The sequence below is a fragment of the Leptosomus discolor genome, chromosome Z (assembly GCF_034619465.1).
Source record: "Leptosomus discolor isolate bLepDis1 chromosome Z, bLepDis1.hap2, whole genome shotgun sequence".
Taxonomy (NCBI): Eukaryota; Metazoa; Chordata; class Aves; order Leptosomiformes; family Leptosomidae; genus Leptosomus; species Leptosomus discolor.
Genome location: NC_141419.1, coordinates 8,284,687 through 8,311,275, shown reverse-complemented (window position 1 = coordinate 8,311,275; position 26,589 = coordinate 8,284,687). Strand labels below are relative to the sequence as shown.

At 41.0% G+C, this 26,589-nt stretch overlaps 1 protein-coding gene across 1 annotated transcript; it reads left to right on the top strand.

Annotated features, from left to right (window-relative positions):
* The first annotated feature begins 307 nt into the window (after positions 1 to 307).
* Positions 308 to 14,099, top strand: RRAGC (Ras related GTP binding C). Its single transcript, XM_086479144.1, has 7 exons — positions 308 to 574; positions 5,780 to 5,983; positions 6,706 to 6,905; positions 7,773 to 7,887; positions 9,418 to 9,560; positions 10,895 to 11,043; positions 12,057 to 14,099. Exons 1-7 carry the CDS (start codon positions 308 to 310, stop codon positions 12,206 to 12,208), a joined length of 1,230 nt encoding a protein of 409 aa, XP_086335270.1. The 3' UTR covers positions 12,209 to 14,099.
* Positions 14,100 to 26,589: the final 12,490 nt, after the last annotated feature.

Genomic DNA, 26,589 nt, shown 5'->3' with positions numbered 1-26,589 from the left:
GTGCGCGTGCTGCCCCCCGAGAGCGCGGCCGGTCCTCCTCTGCGGCGGAGCCCGGTCCTGCCCTACTCGCGCGCCTGGGCCGCTGCTCGCTCCGCCCCTCCCGCTCACGTGCGGTAGCGCCGTCAGGTGACTCGGGTCGTCTGACCGGAGCCATCCTACCTTGCTGCCTTTCTGAGCCAATCGGCCGCCGCGGAGCTTGAAGCCAGCCAATCCGGGGAAGGCTGAGTGGTGTCGGGTTGGGTTGGACGAACAGAAGGAGGCCCTGGGACGGGCGCTGGTGGTTGGAGGGCGGCGGGCTCGGGCGGACATGGCGCTGCAGTTCGGCGGGGCGGGCGCGGCGGGCACGGCTGAGGAGCCGGCGTTGGTGAGGGGTAGCTTCGGGGCTGCGGACTCCTTCCCCAAGGACTTCGGCTACGGGGAGGAGGAGGAGGAGGCGGAGCTGGAGGGAGGCCCAGGGCCCGGCGGGCCTGGCGGCGGCGCGGGCGGACCCGGCGGCGGCGCGGGCGGGGCGGACTCCAAGCCGCGGATCCTGCTGATGGGGCTGCGGCGCAGCGGGAAGTCCTCCATCCAGAAGGTGAGGCGCAGCCCGCGGCTCCCTGCCCCGCCTGCCGCGCTGCCTCTCTGGCGCCGAGTTCTTTCTCCTTTCTGTGTTGCTCTTTAGGCAATTTCTGCTTTCTAATGTGGGCGCCTGTGGCGAAGTTGGAGCGAAGGGAGGCCCCTGCTTAAAGACGCCTGCTTCCCAGAACGGACTCCGATCCTCTGCCCTGGAGAGGAAGGTTGTGTAGCATAGGTTGTGGCCTTCGTAGTTCTTCACTTTAGCCCTTCGAAAATAAAAAGTGAAGATACTGGTGTGAAGTTTATTATGAGGTGTTTTCTTACGGATGTGAAAGCGCCGTGAGCGGTACAGGTGCGCGGAGTTTAGCTAGCGCTTCCGGTCGGAAGAACACTTGAGCGGCTGTTCTGCCTTTTATCCTTTGAAAGAGACTTCTGCTTTTGTATGACCAGAAAGGCAGCCTCTGGTTTCCTTTAGTACGCTAGACCGAGTGAATGAAAGTCGCTGGTCGAGGAGGAAATAAAACAGTTTCGGTGTCTTAAGTTTGTTGCTAGTTTTTTGAAGTCGCTAGTGTTTATTAATAAAAATTTAAAAAAAGACAAAACTGACTATTTTCATTTGCCATGTAGCTCAAGAAAAGTGTAGCACTAAAAATGATCCGTGTTCCTAAGTGCAAGTTTTGTATTTGCAGTACGTATTATGAAGTTTTTAGTTGATATTTTTATGGAAAGGCGTTACAAATTAAATGCAGTGTTTCTCAAGCTCTAGACTTAGGGTCTTCAAACTTTCTTCAAATGCAAGTGTGGAGTCCTTCAGAGATTTCTGTAAAGGTTTTGTGCAGAGAGACCTTTTTTGGACGTTGCAGTATAGCAGGCATGAATCTGCTGCTTTTAGCCATCTTATGCAGACTGTACTAGACCAATGGGTTCTAAACTGCAGTCTGAAGACTCCTGTCTTTTGCTGTAGGCTTGCCTTTCTTTAGACAAGGTTTGCAAAAGGTACCGTATCTGTTAGAAATTTTTTCCATTGTGCTATTCTGAAATACAGCGACAGACTGGGCTGTCATTGCTTTTCAGTCTTTCCAGTTATTCCCCGTTATTTAGGCTTCATGTCCCCACTGTATGTGAAAATGCAGTGATTGTACTGGAATTCTTTTTCTAAGTCTTTAGTCATTTGAATGGTACTGTCATTAGAGATCTTACTGTATTATCCACAGCCAAAAAAAGTGAACCCTAAAAGCTAGAGGGAAGCAGTAACTCCAAATTGCAACTAGATTTTAAGACTTTACAAGTCATTTTATAGATTTAGCTTTTGAACTTTTAAAAATATTATTTTTCAGTTTATAAAACAAATTTGTGTGCAGACTTACGACTTGCATAAGTGGACTTAATGTACTGTCCTTATGCAAGAGGAACCTAGAAAGAGCTCAAACAGAGTACCTGATTTTGAGGTTTTTGGATGTGTGGGGGTGTGGTTTTGGGTTGGTTTGGTTTTTTTTTTTTGTGATGGTCACCAGACTTGCTGCTCTGCCTTCATAAGGTTAGCATAAATATATTATTGGGGGAGGAATTTGTGTGTGTGGTAGAACCTGAAGTGGCAGCTTGTTTGGTGCTGTTGTAAACCGTTCATTTATGCCCATTTTTCTTTTGGGGTAGTAGTGAGCCAGAACCAGCTGTCTGTCATGCTTCTGTAGCAAGCTCTAATACTTAGAAAATCTCACAGCAAGATGTAATGTAGTGCTTCTAATAACTAGTGAATTTCTTTGAAAACTCTGTCTTGTCTTCCTTTCACTGTACTTGCCTTCTTCCTTTGACACCCCGCAACTGCCCAAATCTCTCCTCTGGAAAAAAGGGTAGCTACTACTTCTGAGACCATTGCATTCATTATAACAGCTTAAGAAATCCACAAAATTCAAGCAAAGATTCTGGAAAGCATGAAGATGACAAAATGGTTGCATGTCTTACTGCTGTTAGGGAATCCTTTGGAAGCTGCTTGTCATTGTTACCTGTGAAGCAGCTGTTCGCTTCCAGTTAGTAGATTCTCAACACCATCTTGCAATACCATACCTTTTCTCTCTCTTTTCAGGGACCTACTTTCATCTGCCCATGCAAATTTCTTTCTGGACATTAGGGCATTAGAAATAGTCTAACGTTACCTCAAGAAAAAAAAAGGGTTTACTATGACTGGGGAAAAAAAAAAGGAGTTTGAAAACCCATTCTGCATTTGGACTTATAGGTAAAGGTGCCTATTTTTATGTGCAGAATGATCCTGTGCTGCAGTGGGGAGACTAGTTATTTATGAAGGGCAAATTGGCTGCTTCGCCTATGCAGGCTTCATTGAGGCGTGCTTTGTGGTGGCTTGAGACAGCTCTCAGTGAAGTGTCCTTCCCTTTGGATTACTTGCACTGTGGACTCTTAGAAAAGCTCTGGCTCCAGCTGTTTTCATTTTGAGGAAAAGGATGTAAATTTCTCAGATATAAACCAGTTATTCATGTTTCCAGGGAAACAAACAAAGCAAAACTATCCTAGATTTGTTACTTTCTCAGCAACTTGCAGTCCCTGCACTAGATATTCTTCTTGCAGTGTATAGGTGTTGCTACAATGTTCCCGATAAGGTGTCTTGTGGTCGCAGGTTATATTTGACCATAAGCTCTTGTAGTAGGGGTGTCGTGGAAGTCAGGCTTGTTGCTTGATGTACAGGATTATTGTTTGGTGGTCTGGGAAATTTTTGCTTGTATGGAACAGGCTGACACTTCATCTGGAAGTAACATTCCAAATATGGCTATTCTCTGATTTGTGGAAAAAAACAAAACAAAACAAAAAACAAACCCCAACAACAACAAAACCCCCAAACCCCCACATGCTTCTCTGCGGAGTCCATTCAAAGTTTAAGGTAGTGGGAATGAACATGTCAGACAAATTCAGCTTGTGAATCTGAGGAAGGGTAACTACTTTAAAATTGAGAGAGAAATTGAGAGTTTAACACACACCCCACCCCACCCCCCAAACAATACAAAACAACCCCCCCAAAAAAACACGAAGAAAAGGGCAGTCCAAAAACATGGAGGCGGTTCAGAAATACTACATCAGGAGTGCAGCTTAACTGCTGCAAATAAAAAATAAAACCAAGTGCTGCTGTAGAGAAGTTACTGTAGAAAAAAGGTTGACATGTCAGGAAATTAAAAAAAAAACAAAACCCTTCTGAAAACTCAGAGATCGCAGCAGGTCAGATGTGAATGTGAAATTCAGAGGGATTAAAAAAAAATCTGAAAGAGTATACTGCTAAGAGGGCTTAAGCTGACAGTGAAAAGTTCTTAAAATATGGTAAAAGCAGAAAGTCTGCCAGGAAGTTGGTGGTACCATTGGATGCTGAATGTGTAAAAGGAACACTTGGGAATGATAAAAGCTGTAGCGAGGAAACTCAGCAGATTCTTTTTTATTTTTTACTACCTTTGCTCTGCCTGCATGTGCCTAGTCAAAATTGCTTGGTGTCAGTGTTAGCTGTGTGCTTCCAATCAGATGCTTCCACAGCCTTTTTATTTGCTTTATCAAAGCTGTGTAAAGCGAGTAAGAATGGGGGTAGATGCTAGGCAATAGAATGAAATTTGATCAGAACTGTGTCCTAGTTGCCCTAGTAGTGTAAAAATCAGACGGGGAATATCAATCTGATGAAACCCGCTGCTTTTAACAGGATTCACTAATTCTGTCGTGCTCCCTGTGGGAGATGCTGAGTTCCAAAGAAGGAACGTTGTTTTCAGGATGCTTTAAAACTGTGCTGCAAACCCTGAGGAATTTCTAGTCCTTGCAATACAGCTGCTACGTATCTAGAACTGTTCCTACTTTTCCATACAAATCTGTGGCTGCTTAAAATCTTGTTTAGATCCATGTTTGCCTTGAGGAACTGAATTTCACAGACAGACACACAGACAGACAGACAGACACAGACAGACAGACAGACACAGACAGACAGACAGACACAGACAGACAGACAGACACAGACAGACAGACACACACACACTGTGTTAGACTTGCAAGGAAGTGTCTTTAGTCAATAGTGTTATTTAGACTTGTGACAATCAGAGAATCACAGAATGTTAGGGGTTGGAAGGGACCTCAAAAGATCATCTGGTCCAACCCCGCTGCCAGATCAGGACCACCTGGAGTAGGTCACACAGGATTACGTATTTATAACCATTAATGAGGTCACCCCTGAGTCTCCTCCAAGCTAGAGACCCAGCTCCTTCAGCCTTTCATCAGAAGGGAGATGTTCCACCCCCTTCACCACCTTTGTGGCTCTGCGCTGGACTCTTTCCAGCAGTTGCCTGTCCTTCTTGAACTGAGGGGCCCAGAACTGGACACACTGTTCCAGATGGGATCTCACCAGGGCAGAGCAGAGGGGGGAGGAGAACCTCTCTCGACCTGCTGACCTCACCCCTTCTAATACACCCCAGGATGCCATTGGCCTTCTGGGCCACGAGGGCACATTGCTGGCCAATAGTCATCCTGCTCTCCACCAGGACCCCCAGGTCCCTTTCCCCTACACTGCTCTCTAACAGCTCAGCCCCCAACCTAGACTGGGACATGGGGTTGTTCTTTCCCAGATGCAAGACTCTACACTTGCCCTTGTTGTATTTCATTAAATTTCTCCCTCCCCAGCTCTCCAGCCTGTCCAGGTCTCTCTGAATGGCAGCACAGCCTTCTGGTGCGTCAGCCGCTCCTCCCAGTTTTGTGTCATCAGCAGACTTGCTGACAGTGCACCCTGTTCCCTCGCCCAGGTCATTGATGAATATATTGAATAGTACTGGTCCCAGTACTGACCCCTGAGGGACTCCACTAGATACAGGCCTCCAACTAGACTCTGTCCCATTGACCACAACTCTCCCACTTCTTTCCTTCAACCAATTCACAACCCACCTCACTACCCGATCATCCAGACCACACTTCCTCAGTTTAGCTGCAAGGATGCTGTGGGAGACGGTGTCAAATGCTTTACTGAAATCAAGATAAACCACATCCACTGCACTACCAATGCAAAGTGTTTAATTGTATTTGGTTGCTTGGTTCTGGTTGAGAGTAGGTGATTAGCTTAGCTGGTGCAGGAAGCTGTCTGTTTACCCAAAGGAAACTGTATGCTTTAGAATGGATAAACCTATTTGTAAGATTCAAGTCGCAGAACTTTTACCAATCTTTTCTGATGTAGTTGAGACTATTTGTGTTCTTTTAACAGGTGGTGTTTCACAAAATGTCTCCCAATGAGACTCTGTTCTTGGAAAGTACCAACAAGATCTACAAAGATGATATTTCCAACAGTTCATTTGTGAATTTCCAAATATGGGATTTTCCTGGTCAGATGGACTTTTTTGATCCAACATTTGATTATGAGATGATCTTCAGAGGAACAGGTGCTCTAATATATGTTATTGATGCCCAGGTAAATACAAATCACTAAGAATCACAAGGAAGTTTTCTTTTCACTTTGTGTGGGAGAGGAATGATCGAGAGGCTAATAATTTATATTTTTAGATAAGTTTGTAAAACATCTGTTATGTATGAAAGGATGCATTAGCAATCTAACTTTTGGTGTGTGGTTTTCAGTTTTGTGAAGTGACTGGAACATACACCCCTGGTGGAGAGAGAGGAAAGGGGCGAATACTCTGAACTTACCTTTTCTACAATAATAGTGAGAACCTGCTGTGCTAGGTGGTCAGAATTATCCTTTCCCTCTGCTGCTGACTGTGCTATGGAGTTCACTTAGGAACAGCACACTTCTGACCTCAGTATCAAGTACTGGTACTATTGGGTATCTGGTAGCTTCTAATGATCTTAGGAATTGCACTGTGGGAGATTATCTGGTTATTAGGACCATCTTGGGGATCACTGCTGCCTTTTCCTGGAGTTGAAGTGTAACCTGCCTTTTGCTCTGAAGCCTAGTTTTGTGTAGCTGAGCCTTGTATAGCTAATGCAACTTAATTTACATAACAATCTAACCTACTTGGGTTTCTGACACTCCGAGGTATTCTCTTCTGCCATACTTCTGTTTAATTATAGAAGTGAAGTGAAGTTCTTTCACTGAAATATCTTGTCCTTGTGCTGAATGGAATAGTTATCAGAGATAAAGCCTTGTCATTCATTCCTGCCAAAACTGATTTACAGGATGACTACATGGAAGCTTTAACAAGACTCCACATTACAGTTTCAAAAGCCTATAAGGTCAACCCAGAAATGAACTTTGAAGTTTTTATTCATAAAGTTGATGGTTTATCGGATGACCATAAAATAGAAACTCAGAGGGATATTCATCAGAGGGCTAATGATGACCTTACGGATGCTGGGCTTGAAAAACTTCACCTTAGGTGAGTTAAAGATTCTGGCATATGTGATTCTACTGTTGCTGATACGCATACAGACTAACAGCATTTAGATGTAATAGTGGCTAGACCACAGTAAGGCATTGTTAGTTTGTTAATACTACACAAATTCTTGTTATAAAATACACTGCTGAATTTATGGCCGAGTCTCAGCTGTTAGGCTGACTGAAATAAGGCAGGCTACTGTATCAGATCCAAATCAATATATTTATTCATAAACTCACTGATAATTCAAAGTCCTTTTGCATGCCTTTCATTCAGCATAACAGGTTGAATGTGTACATGTGGCCTGGAGGGGCAGGGGAAGGAGGAGGGGAAGCTGCCTGCCTTCTAGTTCTGGCTAACACTGACTTTTCCGTGTGTTTTGTTTTAAAAGCTTAGTCTCTTAATTGATACATGTTTGCTTTCAAGGTGACTTCTACGACACCTTTAAAACGAGCTATCTTTTTTCCGTTTTTACCATTATTTTGATTCTTGTTGAGCCTTTAAGTATGGCCAGTGTTAAGTGTGAACAAAGCAGAAGTCCAGAAATGAGACTTGAAGAACTATAGTTGAACATTTAACACCTTTGTGATAAGCATTCTGTAGGCTAAAGTGTGTTGCAAAAGCACGTTCAAATTTTTCTCTCTGCTCTCCCATCCCCCGGGGACAGGGGAAGTCTGTTTCACGTTTACTCCAGTCACTCTGAAATTAGGTTCTTGGTGCAGTGGCCAGGTATATTTGTGATAAAGGCATCCCAGCTAAATAATTGGGCCTGAATGTTAGAAAACATAGCTGTAACTTTCTATTGCAGTTCTGAAATACCCTTGAATCTTTGGTTTTTTCTTCCTTTTCCCTCCCTCCTCGTATCAGCTTTTATTTGACCAGTATTTATGACCATTCAATATTTGAAGCCTTCAGTAAAGTGGTACAGAAGCTCATTCCGCAACTGCCAACGCTGGAAAATCTACTAAATATCTTTATATCAGTAAGTGTTAATGTAACAGAACTTTGAGTGAAATATGGGGAATGGTAAAGCAAGTCCTTCTGCTCAGGAATGCTGCCTAGATCTGCCCATGGGAGATTCGGGTGGTGCTGTATTGGTGTACTCTGTTGGACCGCTTGTCTGCATTAGAAGCTCTTTACCACAGCTAAATTGTACTGGTGCGTGCTTTCTGTGGGTTTGTCTAAATCCTGACAAGGCATTGTTTGGCTGATTATAACTGTTGATAAAGAAGTTTTCTGCCAGCACGATACACTGATTTGTCTGCTAAGGCACTTAGTCTAATGTAGCTGTACTGACGAGAGACTTTTCATGTGAACTTGGCCTTGAACTAAACTGTCTGTTTCACGTGGCCTGTGAGACTTTTGCCCATGTTCTTTTAGTTTTTGCGTTTCTTATGGAATTTGAGACATAGAAATTTGCTGCTGTATACTTTAAATCAAATAAAATAGCACCCTAAAGACGGGCTGAAGTAGCCTGTGTCATTTAGGTTATGTCTGTGAGGCTGTTGCAGGCCTGTGGGCAACACAGAAAAAAAAACAGTTGCTATCGAGAGGAGCTGTGCAGGTCAGACACGTTGCCCCATGCTACTGTATAATGCTTGTTTGCTGTGTTGGTAGAGGACTGTCTGTAATAACCTGGCCCAGTGGATAAAGGGCACGTTAATGCTCCCCCTGCTCGGTGCCATGAGGGTATGGACTGTGGCCCTGATGCCAAAAGGGTTGTCTGGATGTCCTCAGGACACTGCCTTGGGTATTCAGACTAGCTAGGAAGAAGTGGTAAAGAATGCTTCTGGTGCATAAATAGAAATTAATCTTTGTCAGAAATCTATAGTATATATGTAGTAACTTGCTTAACAGCAGAAGGCTTCTGAACTTAGTATGAGCACGTGCACTTTGCCAAAGTGCTCAGTTACAAATGGGATGGAACAACTGGCTTGGTGCTCTTCTATAATTGCCATAATATGATACTTTTCATGGAGTTACAAGTTCAGACGATGACTTTATTTGCTGTGCAAGTTAAACTACGGCAACTGCTTCATGCAGAAACTGAGCTGCCAAGATACTACAAGCGGAAAATTTAAGTGTCAGCATATTACTATGAAGTAACTCGTCTCTGAGCCTCGTCCATCATGTGGATGTGAATGTGTAGCTCTTCTGGAGTTAACAGAACCACAGAAGAGGAAAGCTGCTGAATTTGGGTTCTGGAAGCATAGTAAAAATGTAACCTTAATTATTATCTGGTAAATAATAACCAGATTATATTATAAAAAAAAGAATTCTAACAGAGTCCCCAGCTTTATTTTTGTCAGCTAAAAGGTGACATGTACTATGAACAAGGGTATTGTGTTTATAAACTATATGTTCTAAATCTTGATTCTGTCTTAAGCTTCTAAATTGGTTGTGTTTAAAACATTTCCTGCTATTAAGACTGTGAAAGTGTATGAATTCTACTTGAGATTTTTAAAATGTTAGTTATTTTGAAAATTCATCCAAATTCTTTCTCTTTCTGAAGAATTCAGGCATTGAAAAAGCTTTTCTCTTCGATGTAGTCAGCAAAATCTACATCGCAACAGACAGTTCCCCTGTGGACATGCAGTCATATGAGTTATGCTGTGACATGATTGATGTAGTGATAGATGTTTCCTGTATATATGGGTAAGTGATGAATACTTTTAGGAAAAACATCCTTAAAAGTTGTAGAATAGGTTGCAAACTGTGCAAGTGGTGCTGGCTTTGTCATCCAGTGAGATGCTATCAGTTGGTTCTGTAAGTAACTAGAATAAAGCCAAATGATTTTGCAGCTGGATCAAGTATTTGTACTCTGTTTCCTTCCACTCGTGGCCTTAAGACAGCCATCTGACATATGTAAAAGTGAAATGTTTCATATGAATACTGCGGTGTGTTGTTTGGCATGGTGGGTGCAAGTATATTAACATCTGCAAATAACAGGACGATAGCATGCCATAGCTTCTAAGTGTGCTTGCAGTCGTGTTGCTTTGAGACTTGCTGCTATCTGAACAGAACAGCTTTTGCGAGGTCAACTCTGCTCTTGCTGACTTTCTCCGAGGGATGCATCTAGTGCTTGTTTCTCACTGTTTGTGACGGAATTATACTTCACAATGGATTTTTGAAGTGGCTCTGGAGCATCAGTAACTTATTTTAGAACTGTGGTTGTAGCCTGGAAATTACAGTGCTGCCAAGAAATACCACAATGTTTAATGGTCTATTTCCTGATGCGGCCCAGGGTTGTGTAACTGTTCAGGGTTTTTTTTTTCAGGACTGAGGGCTTAAAGTAGCTTGTGATACTTTTTTTGCTTCTACAATAATTTAACTAATGCTAATAACTTGCAGATAGAAAGCAGCATACTAATCTTTTCTTGTCAGTGCAGGCTGGTTTAGCTTAAGACTAAAAATTGTCCCGCTCCTGGTTGCACTCCCCCAGCCCTGGCCTCACTGAGGAAGCCTTTGTATTAAATTACCAAAAGTAATTTTGCAGAGGTGTCGCTCCATTGACATTTCTACGTAAAAGCCCTGTGTTAGAATCTTCAAACCAATCACCTGATACCTTACTGTGGCACTGTAAACTTAGAGAGAAGTGAGTAGCAGTGATTCTTTGGTTTGAAGGTAAAATGTACTATAACTGATGTACTATACTATCTCCATCAAGAATGCAGTATCCATTAAACAGCCACAGCTCTTAGTTTGATATCAAAAGAATGCATGCTGATAGCTTGCTCTAACTGCTTGTCGAAGATAGATAGTATCTAGTGAAGGCCTCTACGCTGTTTTAAGTCTAGTTTTCCTAAAAAACTTAAGGTGTGATAATGGTCTTTCTTATGATAGTATTAAGATCTGCATTGCAGGTTCTTTACTTGGTTCACCCTTCAGTATGAGTAATGTTCTTTTAACTGCATTTAACAGGTATTTGTCTTGAAGTTACATATACATGCCTACCAGATTATGTATTGGGTTAACTCATTCTTTCTTAGGTTAAAGGAAGATGGCACTGGAAGTGCTTATGATAAAGAGTCAATGGCAATTATCAAGCTCAATAACACAACGGTCCTGTACTTAAAGGAAGTAACAAAGTTTTTGGCGTTAGTTTGCATTCTTAGAGAAGAGAGTTTTGAGCGCAAAGGTAAGGACTTCCCCCCATTGAATGGCTGTTATCTAATGTTTTTTATCAGCTCTAAAACATTAATATGACTTTACAAATCACCTTGATATTTTTTTGTTGTTGTTTAACTAAATTAGTTTAATTTCCTCTGGATGGAATTTTCTCCTTTCCTAGAGATAGGTATAAAGAGGTCTTATGCTCATGAATCATCGCTTTAATCGCTGTCCTGCCAAAGTGACTCATGTAGCTAATGTGACCTGTGTCACTACCATCTGCTACAGTGGAATCAGTAGAATGGAGTAATGCTTATTATGTTCTGTTTGACAGCTGATATGTTGTGAATAGCCATATTCTCTATCACACGTTGCACTGATGTAATTTTTTTAACGCACGACTGAAGAAGTCAACAGTGGTAGGCTAGTGCAGTATGTGGTAGGAACTTAGAACAAACTGTTTAATACATTGCTGGTCTAACCAACAATACAGTTGCTTGGACCTGTAAGAGATGATGGTATGAATGGTCTTGCATATGTTATGGGGTAAAAATGACAGCATAGGCCCTAATTTCAAAGTGTTTGTCTTAAATGGTGACAGTACTTACCCTGGCATTTTAAAAGGAGAAAGAGCAGATGTGTTCTTTTTATAACTGTACTGTATTTAATCTCAAAGGTTTTTTCACCACAGATAGGATATATACCAATGACATAAAGTGGAAGATAACAATCAAGTGATGGTCGTGCTGTATGAGCATGTTTTTGTGGTGTAGAGTCTTGGGTTGTCCCCTATACCTGTTTAATTATGAATATACACCTTGCATTCCAAATGAGCAACTTTTTTTTTTTCTTTCTAAAAACTGAGACAGTCAAAATAAAACTTTGTTAAGTCTTCTGAATCCAAATTCATTCTAAAATAAGTAGCAAAATAGCTGTTTGTTAAACGAAACATTTTATATTGATTTTGAAGCTCTGTTGATTGCATAAATGTGCCAAGCTGAGCAGAGTTTTTTCCTCTCCCCTCCCCCTCCTTCTTGACAGGTCTGATAGACTACAATTTTCATTGCTTCCGCAAAGCCATTCATGAAGTCTTTGAAGTAGGTGTTGCCTCCCACAGAATCTGCAACCATCAATCAAGCACCTCAAATATGAAAGCAGTGACTCACAATGGCACACCTAGGAATGCAGTCTAGAGGAAAACTAAAGACATTGGATAGACTTGTCAGCTCTTCACTCCAAAGTTTTGTGGAACGAGAGAAGAGTAGTCTGAAAGCCTGAAGTATGTTTCACAGGAGAAGAGTGGTGCGCTAACTGTGGAACAGCAGCTTGTAACTCATGTTGGACAACTGAAACTACTGTAAAAATACTTTGAGGCCAGTGGAGTTAGAAATGCTGGTTTGAAACTAGCTTTATTGCAAGTGCAGTGGTTTTTCAGTTTGGAGTCCTATTTTAACAGTCTGTCTCTGACTGATTGCCCAGTCAAAACTTACAAGTGATTGAGTTGAGTTTTGCGTGAAGCACTGAATAGTCACTTGCTCGACTTTTATTTTTTTTTTTTTTTATTAAACTGTAGAATATCCACTTTTGCTTAAGTTTACCCTTTCGTCATTAAAAAAAAAAAGAAAAAAGTGGTGGTGTTATTTAGGCTTGTGAAACTCAGGCTTTTTGTTTGGTGAGGCTGGTCTCACAAATCATTCCATAAAGTTGTTCTTGCTCTCGCCAGCGTACTCAGAGTATTCTTGTGAATTCTGTACCTGTTAAGTGGATGGAAGGTAGAGCTCTGTTCTAGTGATTCTGTGTTTGTTTGGAGAGCTGACCTGGAGCTTCATTTTAAGAGATCGTGATACTTTGCTTTCAGACCACACTTCCTGGTATGCCCCCTCTGATGGAAGGGAAGTAATAAAACCAGAAATAAACTACATGCTCTCTTTTGCAAAACATGGGTGTCATAAATTTGTGTGATTAATCCTATTCATGAAACAAGTGCATGGCTAACTAAACTGAAATGCCTGCCATCTGTTGGAATAAAGCAACCACTTTCAGCTAGTCCCAAGTGAAGAAATGACAAAGTTAGTGACTTTTGATGGTGGATCTCTCTCTACCCTCTGATTGATAATCAAGACATTTCCTGGGAAAATGTCTGAGGGTGTTATCCTTGCATGGCAATTAAATATCAGTGTGCCACAACCTACTAATAAATACTGGACATTGAAAGTGTGTTGATTCTGTACTGTGGCAAACACCTTCTTGTTTGTTGCCATGCAATCTGAATAGAATACTGTGTTTTCTGATTTTGTGAATGCTGGCTTTCATACTATGGGAAGTGTATCTGAATTGTTTTAATCTAATTTATTGGTATTATTTCTGCAGATGTCATACCATACATCAGCCTTGCTATGCAGTAAGCTTAGCTACTAGCCCGTAAAGATCTTTCTCTTTTTACCTGTCCCTATGTATGTATAGGTGTTGCGAAGCCACTGGACCAACTGACTATACAAGTGCCACTACAAAAGTTTCTGCAAGATCTGTAACTGTAAGCAATCTCTGCAACTGATGTATTTATGTGGTCAGAAATAACCATGGGATTGCTTCTGTGCTTATAGAATGGATTTTCATTGAACTATGTAAAAGTGCATATACTTGCATTAACATTAGGGTGTATACACATACTGCGTAAATGTTTTTCCTTTGTTTTAAAGATGTTGTATGATACTAAATACATAAAGGATCTGCTCCAAAAGTTACCACAGTCAGCAGGAGACTTGGGAATTCAAATGCTCTAGTTCAGTTCTCTTAATAGCAGTGTAGTTCTGAACCTAGGCTGAGCCCCTTTTTGGTAATGGAACTGCAGGCTTTTTTTAAGAAAGTGCTGCGGGCTTGTAGGATTGGGTTTTGTAGCTTGCAAGCACTATCAGTGTTCTAGTACTCGAGGTGAGAGGAGACGTAATCAGCAAGATCACAGGAAGGAAGACATTGTTCCCATTTGTGCAGTGAGTTTTCCACAATCTACGTACACATGTATGTTCCTCTCTTTGTCTTCAGTCTCTACATGATTTTGTGCTAATAAAATGAAAAAAGGTCAAATTGTAACACTGTTGTGTTTGTTGGAGAGTGAGACACTTCAACGGAAGTCTATAGAGGCCTATATGGTTAAGTATTTTTAAAATGCCTTGTTATCTTCATAGGATTTTAAAAAAGTTAAATAGCACCTTCCCATGTGAGGCTTTAAAAGTTTTAGTAAACCTTAGCTTTCCTCTCAAAAGTAGACTCCAAACTGAATACTCAGTTTTCAGAAGATGACTCTAGGCTTGAAAGGCCTATAAATGATGAAGTGACTTGTTCTCTTTTGATGAATAGTGACCCTTAAGCCGTCTGAAATTCTGCCTTCTGGTGTGTGTGTGTTGTGGGGGTTTTTTTGGTCAGCATTGCCTTACTCTTTAAAGGTTAATGGTAGCATCTCAAAACAGAATACTGATTATTTTCACTATTACCTGCACAATATTAGCTTTAAAAGTTAAATTTGTCTCTAGTAAGGAGCATGATACTTTTTTACCTTACTAGAACTAGTCTTGATGTCCTTCCTCGCATTAATCAATTTAAGTCAGATGCTGCTATTCAAGTGGAGTGTTACTTAACCTGTTGCTGCTTTAGTGATGCAGTTTTTTGGTTTCTGCTGAAAACTTTATGCTGCCAGGGAGGGAGGGGGAAGGATACGAAACATGCTTTTTCTCCCTTGTGCAGGGACCTATCTCCTGTTCCTGTGCTGACCTGCTGTAGGGAGAGATCTTATTAGGGATTAAGGGAAGGCACTATCACAGTCTTTCCAATAAAAGGACTGAAATTGTAAAGGAGACCAACTAATGCTGCGCCTTTCTGCCTCCCCCACAACCCTGTAGTGGTACAGTTGCTCTGGTCTTTTCTGCAAACAACCGAGGCCGTGTGCTTCTAAGAAGGAAAAAGGTGCAGACAGGGGAGGGCGTCAGGAAAAAGGTGACTATTCTGCAGGGAGAAGGAGTAAAATCTCTTTCTATTAAAGGTGAAAGCAATCCCTTGCAAGATAACCTTTCAAAGCTTCGAGGTGCCTGGCACCAGCTGGTTGACAGTGGTGCCAGCTGTAGCCCGGGAAAGGGAAGGAAGGAAAGGCCGAGCCTGGGAAGAGGGGGCAGAGCAGTACAAGATGCTGTCCTGAAGATTTGAATGCGCCTATCGTTGGCCGGCAAGCGAGCGGTTTTCCCTCCCCGAAAGTCACGCGTGACCGAATCACTCACTCCGTGTCTAACGGACAGCAGCTCCAAGCGCGGGGCTCCACGGAGCGGGTCTTGCCTTCACGGAGCAGGGAAGGAAGCGCGGGGAGAACTCTCGTCGCGAGGCGGCCTGCGGCGAACGGCCTTCCCTCCGAGGCACGCTGCCCCCGCGCCAAGAAGAGTCCCGGGGGCGCCAAGGGCGGGCGGCGTCGCTCAGGCGCGGTCAGAGCTCCCGCCCGGGAGCTGAGCGGGGCCGGGGCCGCGCCGGCCTGACGCGTCCGACGGATGGGGCGGGAGCGCGGTCCTCTCCCGCGGTGGCTGCCCCAGGCAGCAGGGGGCGCCCCGATGGCGCGAAGGCAACTGTCGCTCCGCTTCCGGGCGGAGCGGGCGTTTTCCCTCCCGCTTCCGCTGTTTTCCGCGGCGGCGCGGGCAGCCCTCGGGCCGTAACTCGCCTGAGGGAAACTCGGTCTTGCGGCTGCTGCCCGCGGCGGTGCCGCCCGCCGGCGCTGGGCCTGGCGGGACCGTGGCAGCCGAGCTGCCGAAGACTGGGAACGTTCCGTCCCGTCCTCGCCGTGCGGGATGTGACGCCTTTGGGAGCTGCCGGTCAGTCTGAGTATGTACCGCCTGGCACCTGCGTGCGTGCGGTCGGTCCTTTCTCGTTTGCGGGAGATGGTGTGTTCCCTTTAGCGCGGAGTAGCGGGTTTCTTTAGCTTTGAGTCCCTGCTGGCGGTAGATGGCGCTCTTGTAGCACGGTGACAAGACCTAAGAAAATGTTTCCTTTACCAAAGCCACCTTCTTCACTTTCTGTCTCAAGTAGGTCCTGCTTGGGACAAACACACATCCGCTTCCTGCTGCACAGTGGGACAAGTTCAGAGGTGTTTGTAGTTTTTCCTTGAAGGCTGAGTTAACTTTTAGAACAGAGCAGCTGAAGAAAACCGTCTTTAAACTTTTTTGTGTTGTCAGGTGCTGTTTCTGTATCTCAGGTGAAGTGTTTTCTCCCTCTTTTGTTTTTTGCTTTATGTTTCCAGTGACTCCTGCTACTGTGCATATGGCCATCTGCTCCCTTCCTTTCGTTTTCCTGCTATGCTTTGTCTTCCTAGTGCTGGTTTCTACCCTGAGAGTGGAAATGGTAGCAGCAATTTACCCATTCTCTGGATAAATAGGGTTTTGTCTTGTCAGTTTTCCTTTGTGTTACAAACAGAGTATTTTTCCATGTCTAGAACTATTATTGTATTTCCTAATATTTAATATGACTGTTCACCTTGTTTTTGCAACTGTATGATATCCTTTTTAACTTCAGCATTTGTTCTCATCATGTATGTGTAAATGGACCATCAAAGAGGAGGTCCAGAGATGACAGAGCTAAGCTAGCGTTGGCAGTGGCTGATGGTATGATGAGGGAGAGCGACATCAAGTTGCAGTGTGGGCAGTTCAGATTAGATACAGTGGACAAAAGTCTTCCTTGAGAAGATGATGCAGTGCTTGGAACGGGTTACCCGGGGAGTTATGGGTCTCCATCCTTGGATGTTTTCAAGCTTCAGCTAGGAAGAGCTGACCTGATCTGGTGGGCGACTGGACTGGATGATGTTAGGGGCTTCTTACATCCGACAGCTCTGTGATGCTGCAAAATGTGTCTAACTCTGCTAGCTGAAGACTATAAGCAACAGATGAAACATTTTGTAATTTGCACTATATATGTGTTTCAAAATACAGTATCTCTGAAGTGAGATAGGCGGTAGGACCACCAGGCACAGATATGTGGTCTCTAGTGTGCAACATTTTTCAAAATAGTGATAAAAAATATTTTTTTCTCTCTGTAAGTGGTTTAGTATTATTCCCCAAGAGAATGTGAGGCTGGTAAGTAAATGCTTGATTACTGTTAGGAATGAAGCTTCCTACTGATGTAAACATTGCACAGGACCAAGCAGTAAAGGCAAAATAAAGTGTATATAATGTTCTTAAATTATGGGCAAAATAAAATGTTTTTCTCTGTTTCAACTAACTTCGTAGTTTGAAAGGACAGATCGCCTGAGTTTATTGGGATCCAAGCAAATCTGCTGATATGGCTATACTAGCTGCGCTTTTGTCTGGATATAAGAATTACTTGGCATTCTTCACTGCTCCTGAGCTTCAAAGCTGTATGTTGCTGCCCAGTTGGTCTTAATGTGTGAAGAGGTATCCCTTAAGCATGAGAAAGAAAGAAATAGCAATTTCTTCATTTTTAATTAACCTTAGCTTATTTTCTGGGTATCCTTTGAAATCCACGTAAAGATGGTGCTAGTGGGTGTCTGTGTCTCCAGGTGCACAGCTTTATTAATGGCACCATTATAAAAATGCAGACCTTGTAAAACTAGGAGGGAGAGCCATATCACTGAGAAGTTTGCATGGTCTTGGTATAGTTTTGTTTAAATTTGTAAGTTCTTCCCAGTTTTAGTCAGGAATTAGGTTGGGTTTTGAGTATAAGATTTTGGTTTAAATATGAGCATTTTTGGGGTTTTAAATAGAAGTCAAAGTTGCTGCTTTGCAATTCGGATATTTTCCTCCTTTGCTCTCTGCTCTGATACTTGTTTTGAAAGCTGTAATTTTGGGAGGCATAAGCAGCTGCTGTTTTGTAGTAGCTTCCAGATGTTTGTGTTTGGGGTGAAATATTAGTTATCATGATAGAAAATATCCAACATGAAAAGAAATGTCACTGAAACAGCAAATAACGTAAGATGTGCTTTTTAAAATTTCAAGTTTCGTTATTTCGCAGAGGAATAGATCAATATTCTGTTATTTAACGGTTGACTTTAAAAACCTGCTGTAAAGCGAAACACTATATCTTATATTGGATGTAAGCTACTTTGATGTTAATTCCCTGGTTTTGTGTCACTTGGGGCAAATAAGCCTTCCAGCTCCCGTCATGACTCATTATGTCATTGTGTTATGCACTTACTGTATCTCCACAGCCATTCAATTCATATACAACTAAAAGTGTGACAGCATTTTTAGCTACTTGTTACACTACTAATTTCTTGATTTCTTAATAAAAGTATCTTTTATAGCTTCAAGAGGAGTGGCATAGTTTGTAACATTGATCGGGTCCTGCCTGGAAACAGTTTTCATGGTGTTTTAGAAATGTGAATAAAGGTATTGCCATTTTATTTTTCATTATTGCTATGACAGCACTGATCCCAGAAAGAAAATGTGAGCTGTGTCAAATAAAAAAACCGTGAAACACCCAAAAAGCCCCCAACCAAACCCTAAATATTTAGCAGTAGTACAAATTGCAAAGCACCTCCTTTACTTTAATGAAGTATCCACAACACCTCAGTCCTTTGCATGGCATGAATATTGACTGTTCATTGGGCTGAAGATTTCTGTGTGTCATTTAGAAAAACATTTCCTTCTGGGTATTCTTGAACGCATACCATCCCGAACCGTTCGTAGGTGTATTAGGGGAAGACTTCAGTGTGTCATGAGAGCATTCCAAACCATGTGTGCCTGGATTGGGGTTGCTTCTGCAGTTACTGAGTTATTTGTGCAGTCTTTTGTAGTTATTGTAGTTATTTTTCACTTGTATTCAGTGTCAACTGAGCACAGCTGAGGATCTTAACCTGCCCATCCTCCCCACTCCTACTGTAAAAGTTCCACGTAATGGAGGAAAAAACAGACTGTATTTCAGATTCTTTTTCTCCTTATCTATCTGGTGTATGTTTCTTCAGAACTGAAATACACAGAAGGTATTGAGTGCTTGCTGTTTGACACTGCTAGCCATGCCCTTTAAACAAATTGTATTTCTATTTATAGAACTTGTCACTGAAATAATAGACCATTTTGTATTTGATAATGTAATTAATGCTGACAATTTCCAAGAATTGTCCCAGGTGACAAACAGATTGCTCATTATTCTCAGTCTCTGTGCATACACAGAATGCAATATCTTTGAATGACTGGGTAGCATACTATATCAATACAATTACATTGTATAATCAAAAGCGATTACAGAGTGGGATACTTCATGTCAATTAGGAAAAGTAGCATAGTCACTAGGCTTGTGCCATAGCAGCCTTTCTCTGTAGTCACGCTTGGTGCAAGTACAGAAAGACTTGGCTTTAAAATAATTTTCTTGGCAGCGTATCAGAACCTGGTAACTGTCTTAGAGTTACTAATTGTGTATCATGTCTTCACTGAGTCTAAGAGGTATCCTGAAAACACGTTCATATGGGCTCTGGGATGACAAATTATGTAAATCGAAAGCAGGCTTTTTAAAACAAACCTTTGTTCTGTCTTGTAGATGAAAATACAACAAATATGTACGACAACAAAACCCACCAAAATACAATAAGATACAAAATGCAACACTGAGTACAAAGCGTGCCTGGTAGTAAGTCAAGAAAGGTCCTTAATTGCTTGTCCACTGACCCAGGCTTAAATTCTATACCAAGTGCATACAGGTGTAGCTTGTTACCAGCCTCTCACCTGAGGGGAACATTTGGCATGACTTTCTGTGAGAGCTGACTGTCTTTCTACTGACACAAACTAGGTTGGTTTTTTTTCTTCCTGTTCTCTTAAGAGATCGGCATCTTCAAAAGTTCTGGCTTGAATTATAATAGTACCTACTGTATGCAAATACATTTTCTGCCCTTTTTTGTTGCCATTTACTCAGCTAAGGCATTTTTACAACATAAACACACAATTTTGTAGAAGTACGTTCACAATTAGCATTAATAAGTCTGTCCCAGCTAAGCCAGACCAAATCTGTAAAGGGTTTTTGTACTTTGTTACAGAGAAAACAGGGTCAGTGCTGCTTGAACCTCCTAAAAACTGGTTTTCTGCTTTCTGTCTTTTACTGATGGTGAAGATATGATGGTTCATCCCGTTCTTCGGATTACTGAGACTGCAGTCAGTGAGTACTACTGGATATTTAATTGTTACAAAATGAGGCTTGCTAATTAGATTTGCGAGCAACTGATTTGTCTTTAGTAGCAGGGATTATGACCACATTTGCTAGCCTCATGGACTTGATGGAGGACAAAAGACTGTTCTCACTGCCCTCTTCCTTTCTGTCTTTTATTTGTGTGTTATGGTAGAAGATTCTGATTTCCCTTCCTGCTTTTCTTACCTTAGATCATGTCACTTTTTCCAGCAATCAGCTCGGTAATTCAGAACTAATTGTCCTGATTTACCTCTCAGACACCTGGTGAGGCAAGTGAAGAAAAGCAGTCGGGGATCATTCAGAAGGAAAAGGACCAATTAAAATTAACCTGTGTTTGAACAGGAGGTTAAATAAAATGCTGGAGGCTACAGCTGAGGCATTTGGAGAAGAGCGTTTGCAAGATCTGGACTAAAGAATCTGAATTACGACTTTTCTGGAAACTTTTCGTGGCAAAATAGACAAGATTGCAAATGCAGGACGAGAGCTCAGCATCAGGAGAGAAACTTTTTTTTAGCTTCTTTTTTTTTACCTAAGCCTAGAACTCATACAGCTTTTTTAATAAGGTTTTTGTATTTATTTCTAGCAACTATAAATACCTAGTTGAACACTTTCCTTTCATAATGGAATCGTCTGGAGGTGAATTAACTCATCCTCTGAAGTCCATCCTCTGAAGTCTGTCCTCTGAAGTCTTTTGCAATCCTAAGGTTTCTTTGATTAAAAAGTGGCAAATGTGTAAATTAGGTGGCTGTTGATTCTTCAATGTTCTGGTTTTTTCCTGCCTTGAGAGAAGAAGCTATTCTAGTCTGTCCACATCTTGCTTCTGACTTTGATTTTAGCAATAAAGTTGTTATGGTTCATGTTTTGTCCATCGCCCTCTCTCCTCTTCCCCCTCCCAATGTCTTTCAGGTTGCTAACTGCTTATTCTTTATCTGAAAGTTGTAAGAGAAGAGCAAAGAGGAAACGTTTGCATTTATAAACCTATATAATTGTAAGTGTTTTGAGAGACTGATAATTTTGATTACTTTTGAAAGTGAGGAAAGATCTCATTTCCCCATAAACACATTCACTTTTCAAAATTTCTGTGAGCCTCCATGTGTCACACTTCCAGTCCCCGGTGTCTCAAGGCTTGCTTTTGTCACATGTCACATACCTGTTGGCTGGAACTCACCGAGGTAAAAACATGCTTCCAGGCTGATAGCACTCATCGTTCAGAACCATCTTCTGAGCTGTTGCAGTCAGTCGTCAGGTTTTGAAATCTCATTTCAAGATCAACCAGGTGCTAGGCCAGGCAGTTTTTGACCTGGAAGATGATCTGATTTGCAGTCTTCCCTCCTCTCTGTCCCGTCCCCCCGCCCCCCCCCCCCCCCCCCCCCCTTTTTTTTTTACTATAACCTTGATGGTATTTGATACAAATATTGATGCTAACAGCTTTTGGAAAATGATGCTGTGTAGAGCAGGGGTCATATTACAATTTAGAACTACAGAGTGATGAACAGACATACTACTTTTGTGTGATATCTAAATGTTAAACAGGCAATTATCTTAAGACAGTGTCTTGGTCTGAGCTTGTAATTTTGGTTGATGGTACATAGGTTTTTAAATACTAATAAAAGACCCGTAAGAGGCTAAGAGATTAAGGAGGAGGGAACCCCAAAACACCAAAAGTCAAACAACAGAAGAACCCCTAAAATAGTCCTGATTAAAATGAAAGAATTTATGTTTTTTTTTAAATAATAGTGGAAAACATCTGTCTTTTTCTTGTCATCCAAGTACAAGGTATACCCTTTATCAGACTGCTTTCTGAAGGCATGACTCTGTAGCAACCTTCCATTAGCCGATAGATCAGAAATCTACCTTTTATGGTTTAACTTCTTCCTATTAAAAAAGATTAATAAAATTTGAAGCTTTCATCGTAATGGGGTTATGAGGAGGTGTTTTGCTTTCTATAGCTATATAAATGATCGAAATGCCAGTTAAAACCATTGGAAAACTAGGGAAGAGGTCATGAGAAGACCAGTGTAAAAAATTTTTTTCAAGAAACACTTTTGGATTTAATTCAAAGATTATTTCTTGCTGGTGTCAGGAAGCGGGCCATCTGCGCTTCATGTCGGATATGAAACAAAGGGAAGGTGTGAAATATCTCAGGCTCATACAGAGTTCTAGGGGATGATGTATTTCAGTGTGAACAGTCTTATGTAGACTTTTTCTAAATTGGTGTACAGTAGAATTAAATGTTCCTCCACACCCCACACACTCCCCCAATTCTTGGGTGTCAACCTTTACTCTGTATTGTGGAAATGGCAAGAGATGTGAGAGAAATTTGTATACGTTTGTCCTTTTACAATGAAAAATATGCCAGGTACCTGTAATAGGCTTAAAAGATGGCCTGCAGTGGTCAGAGTGGACATGCTAGGTTAAGAACAATGAGATCTCTGTTAGGGTAGAAAATGAGATCAACAAAAAGGAAATTGGTCCAGAGAGAGAGAAAAACGTTGCTGACTAATTATTGTTTCACCCCACAATCTTCCCTCTGCCCAATCTGAATCAAAACTGTAGAAAAAAATTTCTCTGTACTTTCTTCAAATGATAATTCAGTTCTTCTGCACATTTTCTTTATCTGTAACATCCGTTCCGAAACAGCTACGCTAACAGAACTGCATTGAGCTTTCCCACTGCCAGGAACTGATCTGAGTAAACAGCAAGAATTACCCAGAATCCTTTCTCACTGGGCTGTAATCCCCAAATGTATCCAATTCTCTGATGTACCAAGAAATAGTTAGAAAGATGCTCCACTTGGAACTCTCGCTTCTATGAGTTGCTGTGAAGGTTTACAATTCCGCAGTTATAAACTGCTATGGGCATTATGGCCATAAATGCTGGTTTACGATACTATAGTAAGAAAGCTCACTGCTAATTTAGCAGCCTTTTTGTGCAGTGTTTCGTTCTGCACCAGAGCCAGTCGCTATGGGAGGAGGAAATGATGAGTACAGTAGCGTAGTTAAGAAGCTAGAGAAAGCTGACATCTTTATCCCAAATTATGGGTCAGTGCTTTTAACTTGTTAGACTTCTGTGCCATATAGTGAAAAACGTTTTGCTTTTATAAAAATAGGTACTTTCTGTATAAGTTCTCATCCTAAAAGGAGAGAACTGTCACTTTTGGAGTTCAAGGTTATCGATTAAGTGAGTTATGTTGAAATACCAAGTAAAAATAAACTCCCTGGTAGGAAGCAGTAATGTGGATCCTTTTCACTTAGATTCACATCTGTTTGGCCGTGGTTTTTTTTCTAGCTTACAGTGAGTAAATTGGTCATTCAGTCAGTGTTCCTTTGTGATCTACAGATAGCTTATTTTTCTTGCCCTCTAGATGGCTGTCTCGTTCTCTTTTAAGGGATCTGTAACACAAAAGAGTCTAGTAGAGCTGTCAAGGAGAAAGTTTATTTAAATAGTCACAGGTTTTACATGTTTGCATATTTGCAATGTATTTAAGCGTTTATGAGCAAAAATGTTGATATGTGACTATTATCATTGAAAACCCCCTGTGAACAACTGTGAGCTGATACGTCTTCTGCTACTGGGCAGGAGGAGAATAAGTACTAAGTTGTTTCAGAGAACTGAAAATATTTGCTAATACGTTTTTCATTATATCAAAAAACCTGCTACTTTATCTTGGGAAGAAGAATTATTTCATGGTTCTAACAGGCACAGCTGTAGTAGTACTTTTCCATCTACTTAATTCTACAGGAATTTTGCTCAATTAATTTATCTTAAAATCTTATTTAAATCTTTTGACTGTAGCCACAAGAGCATGACGAGTATAGTAAAGATACTGAGGGAATGTTCTTGCAGTATTTCTAATGGGTTAGACCACAGGACATACAAGAAGGGTTTTTTTGGGGGGGTGGGGGTGTTTTGTTTTTTTTTTCTTTCTCCCCACCCTCTCCTTCAAGATTTCTGCCTTCATCTTGCCAATTTGTAATTAGATGAACTAAGTCTTCAGAAGAAACTTGTGTAGAGGATTGTCTTTAAATGGACTACTGTGAATTCATTTTTAAGATACATGTTTCGTACACTTTACATGCAGGAAAACCAGCAATGCAAAAATATATTTATTTTGTAGGCATAAAAACAGAAAACAAAACAAACAAAAAAAATACCCCAAACCAACCCACTAGAGGAAACCTGTGAAAAACCCCAAATGAAACATTAATCACGTCATATGTCTGTTTTGGCTAGTTTAATAATTTCTAAAAATAACAAGTACTTTACAGATATTAATGAAGGTACATGACTCTTTGCATGGTAAGTCAGCATTTGGTTTATATGTGTTTATAGGAGGATGATATGTTTAGTTGAGTGCCATGCCACACTCATTGCTCAAGCCTTTAGTTTATTTGGTAATTGTAAATTTATGTAATTTGGTAGAATTGTGATTTGTTTGGTTTTTTGCATATTGTTTTGAAGTATGCACTGGGGCCCTCTTGCAATTACGCGGGTAGCTTATGGCCGAGATTCTAAATAGTGACTCCTGAACCTAACTTTGCGGGACATAGAGGATGACCGAGCTTATGTATTCTTATTCCAATGCATTTTTTGAATACAGAAGTCATTACTTACAAGTCAGACATTTAACTGTGTTTTGGGCTTTATAACTTCTTGTTTGGCAATTATCGTATGATTTACATCAGCTTAATAAAACCAAATCTTCAGGAATCACTGGTCAGCAGTGTGAAGTGAAAACTTCCTGAGGTTTTCAGTTCTTCATTGGTAATAAAACTAAAATTTTTGTTCCTTGAAGTCCTTCCTTTATTTTGTTAGATAACAGCTGCTTAATGCAGGAAGGAGTGAGTCTAATGTTCGCTATTCAGTTGGCATTTATCTTTATTCATAAGTAAATGAACCTAGAACATGACCTTGGTATTTGCTTTGTTAAAGTACAGAGAGACAGAAGGATCTGTTCTACAGTTTTCTGAATGTGATGAAGGCACTTAATTTTTACAGTGTTTCCTTTGTTTCTAAATGTCTTTACATACATACTTCTTCCTGCTTCTGAACTACTAAAACTTGAGTTTCTCAGTAACCGGCACAGTGAACAAGCAGTGGCCTCCTGACTGCAGCACCGATCTTAGGATGTTTAGAAACAACTGTCTAGTTAATTGCCTTTAAAGACAATTGTTAAGGGATGATAACTTACATGATTTAGCGTTGATTAAAATAATTGCTTTCTGGAAAAGTCTCTGTCATCTAGTAAGTTAATGCTTCTGAATGGGAAATGTTAAGATTATTAAGCATCCTTCTACTGTCATGAAGAAAGATGCCAGTTTCCATGAGTGACAATTAGCCCAGTCTGACAGTAACTTCAGTTAGGAGGTGACTAGCTTAATTTGCCTCTCCTGCATACAACAGGCCATAATGTGATAGATAAGTAGTTATGCTTCCTCCATGATTAAGGATGAATCATGTTTTAAAGTCATGATGTAAAGTGTTCAGTGATCCTATCAGTCATTCATAATAACTCCTATGCCATGCAGACTTTTTATGAAAAAGAGCAAAGTAATTGGTATCAGTCACATGCACTTGTATTAAGATCACTATTTCCATCTCAGTACTGTGTTTTAACAGTCTGTCAACTTAGCTTAGCCTATAATGGCTTACAGTACATCAGTCTTTAAGAATACATGAATCTGTTAGTACATTAAACTGTAATTTTACATGGAATTGTACCACAGAACTCTCTTAAGGACAAAAAGTTAAATATAGAGGAAATCCAGTGCAATTAGGTCAGCTTTTCAGTTGCGGGATGAGGGTAAAGGGTCAGTTCACTCCAAAAAATCAAAAGTCAGATAATCTTTTGAGGTTTAGAAAAACCTATCATGAGGTTACATTTGACTTTGTTTTTATAGAATTTTCAAGGCTACTTAGTTTAAATATATTTCTGAACAGGTAGATGGTTTCATGACATTCTTAAAAAGCTTCAAAACCTGCATTTGTTATGATTTTCAGAAATGCATGGTCACTCAAACTATCTGTTCTAAAAAAATAAAAAATAAAAATCAGAAAACTCAAGGAGCAGGAGAAAGATTAAGGTTTATTCATTGTGCAGCTCTGTTTGCATGAGGATGATGCATCACCAGGAGTAGTGACAGTGAAAGCGGTCTTCATGTTTGAAGAGAGGAGGATCCCTGAAATCTCTTGAAAGTAAATGAATGGAAGAGTTGTTGGGGGAGTTTGCGTCTTTAGAAAACCTGTTTTCAAGACAACAGGTGATTTTTCACTTCAGTGTCTGCCGCAGAGTCCTTCTGTCGAAAATTGGGTAATCGTTCTTTGTTCTGTGTTGCATTCTTTCTGTTTTTTCTGATAGTGCCTTTTTCAAATTATAGTTGCTCAAAATATCAAAATGCCAAGTAAGAGCATA

Bases quoted from the DNA above. Each gene is read 5' to 3' on its own strand.
- RRAGC (XM_086479144.1), top strand. From the start codon at position 308: ATGGCGCTGCAGTTCGGCGGGGCGGGCGCGGCGGGCACGGCTGAGGAG. The intron at 575-5,779 runs GTGAGGCGCAGC...TTCTTTTAACAG, and splicing joins GGAAGTCCTCCATCCAGAAG to GTGGTGTTTCACAAAATGTC. The intron at 6,906-7,772 runs GTGAGTTAAAGA...TCCTCGTATCAG, and splicing joins CTTGAAAAACTTCACCTTAG to CTTTTATTTGACCAGTATTT.